This window comes from Camelus ferus, chromosome 17 (assembly GCF_009834535.1).
Source record: "Camelus ferus isolate YT-003-E chromosome 17, BCGSAC_Cfer_1.0, whole genome shotgun sequence".
Classification (NCBI taxonomy): domain Eukaryota; kingdom Metazoa; phylum Chordata; class Mammalia; order Artiodactyla; family Camelidae; genus Camelus; species Camelus ferus.
The window spans coordinates 26,914,917-26,927,547 of NC_045712.1; the positions used below are offsets into that span (position 1 = coordinate 26,914,917).

Below are 12,631 nucleotides of genomic sequence, written 5' to 3' on the forward strand. Positions count from 1 at the left end.
GACAGAGGCCTCTGGTGTCTCTTCCTCATAGAAGGTCACCAGTCCTATCTGATTAGGACCCCAAACTTAAGACCTCATTTAACCTCGGTTACCTCCCTAAAGGCTCTATCTTCAGAGTCACATTGAGGATTAGGTGTTCAATGTATAAATTTGAACATATGGACACAATTCAGTCCATCACACATTAATTAAATGAAGGAGTATGCAGCAATTTAAAAGAATGAGTTAGATCTAGTGTGCAGACATGGAAAACATCCTGGAAATGCTGAGTAAAAAAAGCAATTTTCAGGTCTTTCCTAAAAAGCAAATTTGAGGAGGGTATAGCTCAGTGGTAGAGTGCATGCTTAGCACGCATGGGGTCCTGGGTTCAGTCCCCAGTACCTCCATTAAAAATAAATAAATAAATAAGCAATCTTTATACACAGTGTGCTTATGATTCCAAGTGCATTTTTTTAAAAGATATGTGTTCTGACATATGCTTATGTAAGCATAGGACATTTCTGAAAGGGTGGATCAGAACTGTTAACTGCAACTAGGTCAGAGTCTCTCAGGTTTCAGTTTATACTCTTCTATGTGGCTAGATTTTGGGGAACCAAAAGTATATATTCCTTTTATGATAGTAAAAAACAGAAATGAAGCATTTGGAATGTGTAGGGCTCCTGAGAAAGAAATTTGGTTATAATGGTAGTTGTTAACACACCTATGCTGGCTAGCTATATATATATATACCTTTTCAAATATGTTAAGGTCAGATGTACATTTCTTTTTGAAATTTATTTTCTCTTATGAATAATTTCAAACATACACAAAAGTGAAGAGATAGTATGTGTTAGGAGAGGCAATCTGCATGGACCCTCAGCACCCCTGCAAGTTCTTGTTGGGTATACCAAGAATGCAAGACCCTGACTGCTCTTTACCTGGGCTATTTCTTAGGATTGTGTTTTCAGCAAGCATCCTCGAGGGATGAAGTATTGTCTCCTCCAGGACAAAGGGCAGACTGAGCTTCTACTTGGCTATAAAAACTGAATCTCCCAAGCTCAGTGTTCCTCTCTGGTAATGAAACCCACCATGTGAGCAGACAACCGTGGTCAACCCTTTGTATCACACCCAGGAAACTTGGGGGCGTGAGGACCTGTTGCAAACCAACACGAAGTTCTGGCAACCATTTTAAGGTCCTTTGCGTCTGATCTAGGAGTCTTGTGTCTTCTACCAACATCATGAAATAGTAACAGGGTAGCTATCAGTTTAGTTTGCTAAGTAGGTTAAAACTCCAGATCTGCACCTGCACAGTTCCTGACAGTATAATGACCCGCCATTAGTACCCATCTTTCCCACCTAGCTTTAACAATTATCAACTCAAGACGGAAAGTTGCTTCATCTAGCGGTGCCCAGGTGCCCATCAGCCAGTGTCCACCATTGTAGGTTCTTCCAGTCAATTCATACCATTTCATTTGTAAATATACCAGGGTGCATCTCTAAGATTTCTTTTATTCAGCACAACCACAAAATCAATGTTATAGTTTAAAAAGCTAGTAAATCCTTAATATTATTTGCATAATTCTTAACTATAGATAAATTCTTTTGAGTAAAATTGAATCTTATCCCTGTCCTTTGCACCAGTATTTTAAGTTTGGTATCATTGCAGCGTCACAACGTGAATATAGTTTATTTATTTATTCATTAGCTTCCCTTGGGTTAATTTTGTGACCTCAAAGTGCAGAAACAGTATCATGGGTTTTTTTGGTACACAGTTAACACTTGTAAGATCAGTTATTTCTGACAGAAGCTCTAGTTAATGTCATTGGCCAATTGTACAAGTCAGTTTTCCCCAATCTTACAAAATATTTATTGGTAAAACTGAAAAGAGAACGCGTAGCTCCTAGGCTGCTTTTTAGCCATCACTGTTAACGATGGTACTGTCAAAGGGCCAATTTACAGGTTTAAAAAAGAAAAGAATGAAACTGACTTCTGATCAAGATAGTACACACTTTGATGCCACTCCCTTTGTTCCAAACACATGGTAGAATTAACAAGAAAAGATTAACATTAAATATCCATATTCAAAAACAAAAACATTTTTATTGATCAGGAACGATGAGCTGTAATTTTGCTGGGCTGAGTATCCAAACATAGAGGCAGACTGGAGTTTGTAACTTGGAAGGTAAGTGGTTGAGGGGATGGGTAAAACTACCCCATGGAATGTAAATAATTGGGGCCTGGGTTGCTGTTTGCAATTAGGAATTTAGATGAGGCTTTCTAAATTTAAAAGATTGAAAAAAACTACAACTCATCTATGCATGAAGATATAGTTTATATGAAGTTTTATACTTAGGGAGCAGATACAACATTGAATCCAGACCTAAATCCAGCTACCCTGTCACTTGGTGCCTGGATCTCCTGTCTCCCAAATTTCATGGTGCAGAGTCTCAAGTTATTAATGTAAGACTTGTTTTCCGGTTGGGGTTCCTGGAGGATTGGGTAGAGGTTACCACAAAACCATGAGGGAAGGAGAGAGAACATGTGTGGGGAAATTTTTTCCATTCATGAGGAGCTTAGAAGTTAAGCTTCCAAAACATACAAGAAAACCTAGCCAAAGAAAAAATAACCAACAAAACCAGCATCAAGAGATGAATTCTCTGTAGTTGAAGTGAAACTAATGGAGTGACCTGATAAAAACTTTAAAATAAATGTTTAGAATCTTCAAAGATACAAAAGGAGGATACCTTTGTTAATAGAATAAGAAATTATGAAATAAAAGTGGTGATAAATGAAATGGTAAAAGTAAATATTTGAAGAACCAGTTAGAAGTCCCAGAAATTAAAAATACAATTGTTGAATAAATACACCATGGCAAATGAACCAGCCCCTAATCCTTAGAGCAATCATGGAGTCAGGTGTTATTCAGGAGGAAGATAAGATAGTAAATAACTTAGGATTTTAGAAATTTTTACTTATAGTATAAAAGAAATTAAGTATAACTACTAAAAAAAATAGAAACAGTTCTCCCAAGCCAGTCAATGGAAAAAAAAAAACTTATTAATTGAACAGAAGGCAGGATATGAGAAAAGAGAAGCAAAGAAAACATGGTAAACAGAAAAAATATATATAAGATGATAACAATACTTCAAAACTTCCCTGCTTTTTACCCTCACACCAGGGAAATCAGTGGCCAGCCAAGTCAGAGGGGTTTTTTGTTAAGTCCCGTGTTTTGGGTCTTTTGAGTGGGACATGTAATTCTTCTATTAAGCACTAGAGGTCAGCAGCGTTCACTACTGTACTTTCACCGTAGAACTCACTGTAGCACTTCTGTCGGTCTCAGGAAGCTAGAATGCATTTCTTTGATAGTTGACTTAAGATCTTTCATCTAAGATCCATTACCAAATTTTAAAAACTTCTATGGTGTTTAGAATTTCAGCTACTCAAAATAGTTGCTAAGGATGTATTTGACTGCCTGATAGATCTAGGAAGCAGACTCGGAGGCTAGATTTTTTACAGATCATCCTTAATTGATGGGAATTGGTTAGATGTGAATATGACTGTTACAGCCACAGAATGAGGATTCAAGCAGGACATACGCAGCTAGAGGGCCTTCACAGGATCTTAGGACAACTAGATTTATACAAGTTATTGTCTTTACTGTTGTTGAAGACTTAATGAATCTTTCTGGCTAACAGTTAACCTTGAAAAATCATATAGCTTGTTAACTCTTTTGGTGATATACACCAGATAGGATTCTTTTTCTGACTCTTACCTTTATTTTATTCTCAAATGCTTATGGGCCTTTGTCTTAACCCCTGCTAGGGGAATCAGAGAATGAGGAGAGGAGGGATTCATAGATGGGAGCACCCTTCTGCTCTGACCAGTTGTCAGATTTTGCCATTTTCATCTTTACTACGTTAATTCTAGTGGTAGTGGCTATTAGTCAAGAGTCACTGACTGCAAGGAATATTTGGTTACTCATGCTGAGTCTGAAGCCAGTAATTATGTTTAACTTCTGTTTAAGTAGGCAGTGGCTCATTTTAACTTCATTTATCTGATGCTGTCATGTGGGAATGGCAGTTCCCTGTGCTACTAAAACCTTAGCATATTACTGTGGTCTCATCATAGAATCAGTATGAATTGGCATATGGAGTCTTTTCAGAGTGATTACCAAGGGAAAGAGCTTTTAAAATTGAGCTGTGAAATTCACCATTGTGAACTATGCCATTTATTAAAAGTTTTAAGACAGATAATGAACTCTCAAAATTTCTACCTTGGGTATGCATTATTCACATGCAGAAAAACAAAAGAGAATTGAATTTGAAAAGTAAAATTCACTGCTAAAACCCCTAATCAGTTCAAAGTATTATGAGAAATGGTAAAACCAATCTCTGGCGCAGCAGTATGTCAGGAAAACAGTCATCTCTGGGACCTAGAAGTGGCAGTGATTGGAGAAGACCTGGAAGAGGGGCTCCCAGGCTGCCTCCAGTTCACCAGCTGGGTGGTGGTTACACAAGGATGTCCACTTTGGTGTAATCTGATGAGCACTACACTTTTGTTTGTATGCATTTCTGTTAGTACATCGCACTCCAATAACATTTTTTATTAATTATTTACTGAATTCCACTTTAATCCAAACTGTATCCTAAACTCCCTTAGGTAACGGAAACTTCCCCAGGACCCTGGGCTTTAGACTTCCTTAGCAAGCTTTTGTCCCTTTGGTTTCCAGGAGGCTTTCTGAGCAGTGAGTCTTCCCCAGTTTCTTCCAAATAAGATTCATACGGGATCTAGAAGTGATGCCATCACTCTCCCTCTGAGTGTGTGTTTTATGTTTCAGTGTCAGCAGCTTCTGCACTTCTATTAGATTCCCAGGCCTCATAGGCTCAGAGAATGAGACTGGAAATGGTCTTGGAGCCATAACTCTGGTCAGCCCATTAAAAAATTATTAAACCTGGTTTGATCTTTATAAAGATATTATCCCTGTTGTTATATCAAAAATTTGTCATAAGCCTTGGACTATAGTGTGAACTATATCTAAGTTTTTTTAAGATTTTGAAATAATTCCACAAACAGAAAAGTTTAAAGAATAGTGCAAGAGCTCCTGTATTATCCTTTACCAATTTCCCCTATTGTTGACACTTTACCACATTGTCCCAGTAACGTATAGGGTCATGTGTTACATATATTTGTCAGTTCCTAAGTCTTTCCTTATCTGTCCCAACCTGGATAGTTTTTAAAAGCACAAGCCAGTTACTTTGTAGACTGCTTCTCAGTTTGGATTTTTCTGATGTTTCCTCATGATTAGATTTAAGTCAAGCATTTTGGCAGGAATGTCACAGAAGTGAACTATATTCTTCTCATTGTTTGGCATGTGGTGCTGATTTATCCTGTTACTGGCATTGTTGACTTTTTTTTTTTTTGGTAGGGGAGGTAATTAGGTTTGCTTATTTATTTATTTACTTTAATGAAGGTACTGAGGAGTGAGTCCAGGACCTTGTACATGCTAAGAGCTAAAACTACAAAATTCTTACGAGACAACATGAGGGCAAACCTCCATGACCTTGGTTTGGCAAAATATTCTTAGAAAAATGCACGGACAACAGAAGGAAAAATAAGTTGGACTTCATCAAAATCGAAATCTTTTGTGCTTCAAAATATACTGACAAGAAAATGAAAAAAATCACAGAATGAGAGAATATAAGTGCAAATTATTTATCTGATAAGAGACTTGTATCCAGAATATAGAAAGAACTCTTACAACTCAGTAATAAAAAGAGCAATAACCCAGTTGACAAATTAACTAATAACCAAATGGAATAAACTTGGTACCTGCAACATTATGGATGAATCTCATAAACAGTGTACAGAGGGAAATAAATCTTACCCAAAAGGATATAGGTTTCTTCGATTTTGAGGAAGAGAAAAGCACTGGAAACTACATGATTGTTTACCAGTTGTTACAGTCATTAGCTTTCTCAGTTTCTGGGAAGGATACCAAAAAGGCTTTTCTAAGATGTATCAAAGACTAGGCCTAAGCAAATATTTTCTCTAAAGCGTCAGATAGAAAATGTTTTAGGCTTGCAGGCCATACATTCTCTGTCACAGCTATTTAGTCCTGCCACTGTAGCACAGAAGCGGCTGTAGACAATACATAAAGAAGTGAGCATGGCTGCATTCCAATAAAAGTTTATTTATAAAAACAGGTGGCAGCGGGGAGGGGTGTAGCTCAGTGGTAGAGTGCATGCTTAGCATGCACAAGGTCCTAGGTTCAATCCCCAGTACCTCCATTAAATAAATAAATAAATCTAATTACCTCCCCACCCCCCCAAAAAAAATTAAAAACAGGTTTCAGATAGAGTTTTTGTTTGGGAGGATTAAAAAGCTCAGGAGATGGATAGCAGTGATGGTTGCACAACACTGTCAATGTACTTAATGTCATGGAATTCTACACTTTAAAATGTTAAAATGGAAGGGGAGGGTGGAGCTGAGTGGTAGAGCATGTGCTTAGCATGCATGAGGTCTTGGTTTCAATCCCCACCCTCTTCACTAAAAAATAAATGAATATTCAGAAATTCAACAATTTTATAAAGAAAACACATTGAGATCTAGCTTTATTTTCTGATCATGAAACTGATTGTGAAGCTTACTGACACCTAATAAATGCCATGGTAGTTGCTAAAAAAAATAAAAAATAAAAATAAATGAATAAACATAATTCCCCCCCCAAATAAAATAGTGGCTTACTAAACATTAAAAAAAGAAAAATGTTTAAAATGTTAAAATGGTAAATATTATTACATATATTTTAACACACACAAAAACCCAAGTACAATGTTGAATAGAAGTGGTGAGAGCAGACATCCTTGTTCCTGATATTTGGGGAAAAGCATTCAGTTTTTCACCATCAAGTATGATGCTAGCTCTGGATTTTTCATTGATGCCCTTTATCAAGTTGAAGAAGTTCCCTTCTACTTCAAATTTGTTGACTGTTTTTAAAATGAAAGGATTATTTTTAACATGTTTTTAGCATGATAGATTTTGTCAAAATGTTTTCTGCATCTATTGAGATGATCATGTGATTTTTGTTTTATATCTTACTGATGTCAAGTGAAATTCAAATCAAATGTGTATAACATTTTAGAAGAAACAGCTGACCAGGGAAATGTTGACACTGACAGTCTTTGAGAAACCTTAGATATACAACCAGAGGAACTCGTGAAGCCAAACTTATCCACATAAATGAGGAAAGTGTGAAGAAAAGAATGAAGACATCTTAGATGAAGTGACATCTGCAAAAAGTTTCACATTAAAGGTGTGAAGTACAAAATGTTGGAAGCCGATCCAAAGTTAGAAAGGGGCATAATAATTTGATAAAACGTTAAAAAAAATGCTCGCTTATAAAGTATATAATAAGGTCAAACTACTGTTGGTTAAGTTCTTCACCAATAAATAAAATGTGATCATTCTTAATGTTTCTAATTTTTTAAAGTATAGTGTACTAAATAAATTTAACTATTAACTATCCATTCCTTTATACATTTAAAACCAATAGGGTCTAAAATGTCTTGATAAAAAAGTTTAAACGCCATGGAATAATTCTCACTTTCTCCATTGAGTATTAATTTTGCTTTGCATAGTTTCTGCTTCTACAGTCATTTTTATGGTATTGCACTCGTGCAGAGAGGACTTTCTGTATTCTATTATGGCCACCAAATTATTATATATTTAGACTTCTTTAGGTTTGAGTAATGTGTTCTTTATTTTTCTAGTCCCCTACCATCTCTTCTCAAATAATTCCGTCCTAAAGCCATTAGATGGAGTGAGAAAGGTAGATGTAAGCATATCAGAGTGGCTTAGCATGGGGATGTAGGAGTCAAGATGGGTAGGGGGTACCTATGTGGGAGGGAAGCCAGCGTGGAATTGGTTACATATAGGAGATCTGATAAATAAGTAAATATAGTAAGGATAATAGCAATTAGAGTTCCAATTTTTAGAGAAGGAAGTTACAAATATGTATTTAGTCAAGTTTGGAAGCACCTAAGTTTGTCTAATAAAAATATATGGAAGGTTTGATGAGGAATGGGATATTTACATACTTTCAAAATAACTCCCCAGAAAATACTAATTAATTACAAAGGCAAAAATAATTTCACAGTAGAGAAGCCTGGCAGATACTCTCAATCAAGTCATCAAAGTAATGGAAGATATTAAATTATGTGCCACTTGATTGTATGCAGTGACAAAAACACAGCATGAAGGACATCAGTCAAACTCACATTGAGAGGCATTCTATAAAATAACTGACATGTAATCTTCAAAATTACCAACGTTGTGGAAGTTAAAGACTGAGGAACTCTTCCAGATGGGAGGAGATTTGAAACCTTTACCTCATGCAGTGCATGATTCTGAACTGCAAACTTTGGTATTAGGAACTTATGGGGGCAACAGGGAAAACGTGAATGGGGTCTGAGGATAGTATTAATGTTAATTTCCTGGTGTTGATGGTTGTGTTGTGATAATGTAAGAGGATACACTTGTCTGTAGGAAATGCACAGTAACATTTTTGAGACTCATGGGCATCACGTCAGCAAGTGACTCTCTAAAGGTTCAGGAAAAGGAAACATTCTTTGCACTGTACTTGCAATTTTTTTGTAAGTTTGATATTATTTCAAAATAAAAACTTAAAAAATGTGATGTAACCATTTCATTAAAAAATGTCCGTCTTTATATGTGCTCTTCAATTGTTCAACCTTTGATGAGAAATTTTAGATGTTTTCCTAAAAAAAAAAGGCATATGGTTTTCCAAATTATTTTCTAAGTTATATGAGCAAAAAAGTGGGAATACCAGTGCATTGGAAGAACTAAGCTCCCTCTCTATGGCTCTAGGCAAATGAAATAGCTTTTTGAACTCCTCCAGTGCATTTTGTCTGCTCTACTCTCATACTATTAACAGAAAACACACTGTAGTAGGGGAGGGGTATAGCTGAGTGGTAGAGTGCACGCTAAGCATGCATAAGGTCCTGGGTTCAAACCCCACTACTTCCATTAAAAGAAAAAAAAAAAAAAAAAAAAGGAAGGAAGGGAAGAAAGAAGAGAAAAGATATTGTAGTTGGGAAGAGGGGCTGGCTCCAGGACTGACTCTTGAAAGCCAGTTACTTCATATCTCTCTGCCTCGATTTCCTTACTTGCACTAATGTAGGTGTACTTAGCACACAGCATGGCACACAATAATTGCTCCATAAACACCAGCTATTATCATTATTTCTAAAGTCTGAGATCCTAGAGAGCATGATTCATGTTTTACTCATATCTTATTCTCATTGTTTCTGTCCTAGACATCAGGTCATCTTTTCTTCAGTCTTTCTTCTACTGAAGCATTTACATTGCTGCAACTGATACTTCCCAATATATAAATCTGGTCATGTCATTTTCTTTGTTCAAGCTGGTTTCTCAATGCTTAGAAGATAGTCAAAATTCACTGCCACCCCAAGTAACATCTCTGTTTTCACTCCATGGGTTTAAGGAGAGTTTCACTCTGCATGCTTTCACAATTCATTGCCTTTGTTCCAGTTATTCAGTGTGTCTGAAATCTCCTTTCCTCCCTGATCACATGCTATTCATTCTTAATGTTGGTTTCATAACTCACCGGACTTTCTCACAACCAACTAGTCACCTGCTATTCTGGGGTCAGATAGTATTATGTTCAAAACTCTGTAACGGCCAATCATACTTTGTTAGTAATTTAAAACCTCTCTGTTTCCCTGTAAGTCACTCATTCATTCATTCATTCATCAAATATTTATTGAACACCTGTTAGGTAACAGGCTCTGTTCCCAGCATTGAGGGTACACCTGTGAATAAGACAAGGCTCCCATATAATTTATGCGTAAAGTAAGAAAATAAGAAAAATACCAGGTCGTGGGGAGTGCTACGCAGAGAATGTCGAGTATGATTAACTGTTCAAGCTCGTATCGTCAGGGACCGCTTTTCTTAAGTATCTAAGCTATGACTCTAAAAGCGTCTCAGAGACTATTAGAGGGGAAGAACTGTCCAGGTCGCGGGAACAGCTGGTGCAAGGGCCCCAAGGCAGGAACGTGCTGGTGTGGTTGAGGCCATGAAGGGGAGGAAAGTGTGTGAAGCCAAAGAATCTCGGGGTGGCGTTCCCCAATGGGTTTACAAAGGCCGACAGGTGCCTCGTGCAGAAGGTCTAAGGGCAAGCCGGGGCAGGCGCAGATTTCCACCCGGAGTGTGAGTTCCTCCGCCAGCACGCGACACTCTAAAGGGGCTTTCCCCTCGGAAGATCTCACACCAGCCCGTTTCTCCCCAGCCGTGGCAGGCGATGACACAGAACCTCCGTGCAGCTGTAGCCCGCAGAACGATTCCACACAGGAACCTGGGAAAGTGCCAGACTCGCAGAGGCCGAGGCTGGGTGGCGGAGAGGGTGAGCAGTCTGCGAGCTGGCGGAAGAGGCGGGCGAAGGTGCTCGTCAGCGGCCCGCCTGGCACGAGTGCTGCGCATGCGTGTGCGCGTGCCCTCGTCGGTTAGGGCGCCGGTCCCGAGAAGGGGCGGGGCCGGGCATCCGCGCCGGAAGAGGGCTGGCTGGGCGGGGCCGGGAGGCGGCTGTGGCGGCTACGCGCGCGCGCGCGCGGTTCCGAACGGGGAACGCCGCGAGGGCCGGGGCAGGCCGGGCGGCGGGGACGACGGACGGCGACTATGGCCGCGGCGGCGGGCGGCAGCGGGCTGGGGACGGCGGCGGGCCCTGCGGGCGCGGGAGGCGCGGCGGCGGCCGCGGGCCTAGCCGTTTATCGGCGGAAGGACGGGGGCCCGGCCAGCAAGTTTTGGGAGAGCCCGGAGACGGTGTCCCAGCTGGATTCGGTGCGGGTCTGGCTGGGCAAGCACTACAAGAAGGTGGGTTCGCGCGCCCGTAGGGGCCGGGAGGCCACGCGACGGGGTCGGGGGCGGCTACTGGCCTCGCGGGCCTCGGGCCGCCCCTCCCCCCGCGCGCCACGAGGGACAACAAAGGCAGGCACCGGGCCCACCACGCCCCCGCGGTGCGCTCTCGCGGGCGCCCGGGGCGCCACCGGCCCTCGGGGCTCCATTCCTTGGAGCCCACGCACCCCGGCGAAAGCCCCTGCTCATTGCTGTGCAGCAGCAGAACGAGCTGAGCAACGCGGAGGGTGTGAATCTTCCTCTTTTGTTGGCTACTTGATGTGTGTGAACAATGATTATTGAAACTGCCTGAGCCAAAGCTGTAAAAAGCAAGTGCAAGTTTTGTTTAGAGACTAGTCTTCAAAGTCAAGTGAGGTGACTAAGGTTTTACTACCTGTTGTTGATAAACCATACCGACCATACTCGGACGTTAGTAACAAGTTAATACAACGAATTACAGTCTAAATGAGAACTATATAAAAAAAATGACGGCTTTTACGTCACAGTACTTCTGGTTATGTATAGTGTGAGTGCAAGAGTTAATGTTCACCTGTACCTCGTGCGAGATCTTTCTTAACGAACCCCATTTTTGTTAGATCATCCCACTTCATATCAGCTTTATTTTCTTCATACCACTGTTAGAGATTCTTTTCATTTACCTGTTTCTCCTACCTTTGGAATGTAAGTTCCACTAAGTCAGTGGTATTGAAAGCTGTGACTTAGCCCCTTGTTTATGTTTTTTAGCTTCCTCTTCACGTAAATATATAGGAGTGACTCCCTTAGAATGTATAAGGAAGCAGACTGCCAAAAATAATCCCTCTGCCTCCGAATTTCCGGAACATCCTTTTCAGTTCTCTACTTCCCCTATTGTGGACCATAGCACTGGGGCAAGGACCTTGTCAGGCCTGTTCCCTACAACGTGTCCTAGCCTTTAGTAGTTGTTTAGTAAATGTTGAATGAATGAAAAGATAGTCTAGGAACCGACCGATTTGGGGTGTTCAGTGCAGTGAAGTCTTTCAGCTTCTGGAAGTTGTTAGACAAGGGCAAGGATCTTGGGTTATTTTGACATTACACTGTAATGCTTTCAAAAATGATTATTTCTAATCTGAAGTTTCAGGAAGTGAGACAATTTATATTTTAATTTACGGTTTATTTTCTTATGATTTGAATTCCCCCCACCCCCCACGAAATTTTGGAGTCACATTTGGGATTGTAGACTATTCTCATCTTCATGTAAGTAGAGGAGGATATTGTTCTTCCTTATACAGTGATAAATTGGTCACTTTTTGATGATATAACTCAATGGTATAGTGCGTGCTTAGCATGTGCAAAGTCCTGGGTTCAGTCCCCAGTACTTCCATTAAAAAAAAAAAAAAAAGACGAGCAAATGTGGTTACTTTTGTGCAGGTAGTTGAGCTTCTGGTAATAGCTAAGGGAATTAAATATATTTATATTATGAAAATATTTTTTATCATGTACCCTTGAGCCAGTACACTGGGTCTTAAATTAATGTGCCTTAATGTATTTTATCACCATTCTGGGACCCCCCCCTCCCCCAGTTTTATTGAAATATAATTGACATGTAAGTATAGCTTTAACAAAGAAATACTCAGGAGGAATATTCCCTTGGATATCAAGGAAGGGGAAAGAAAAGTGGAAATACAATAATAGTAATTTCGACTTCTCCAAACTCTGTGCATCTCTTTGGGCTCAATTTTAAGAG

General features: G+C 39.8%; 1 protein-coding gene across 2 annotated transcripts in view; it reads left to right on the forward strand.

Annotated features, from left to right (window-relative positions):
* Window positions 1-10,615: 10,615 nt before the first annotated feature.
* SMARCC1 (SWI/SNF related, matrix associated, actin dependent regulator of chromatin subfamily c member 1) overlaps window positions 10,616-12,631 on the forward strand; it is a 136,871-nt gene continuing 134,855 nt past the window's right edge. The window contains exon 1 of one of the 2 annotated variants that reach the window (XM_032458623.1): window positions 10,616-10,887. In XM_032458623.1, the coding sequence (XP_032314514.1) occupies window positions 10,693-10,887 (195 nt within the window). In that variant the 5' untranslated portion in view covers window positions 10,616-10,692. The remainder of the gene's footprint in view (window positions 10,888-12,631) is intronic. The other variant, XM_032458622.1, reaches the window with a different exon arrangement.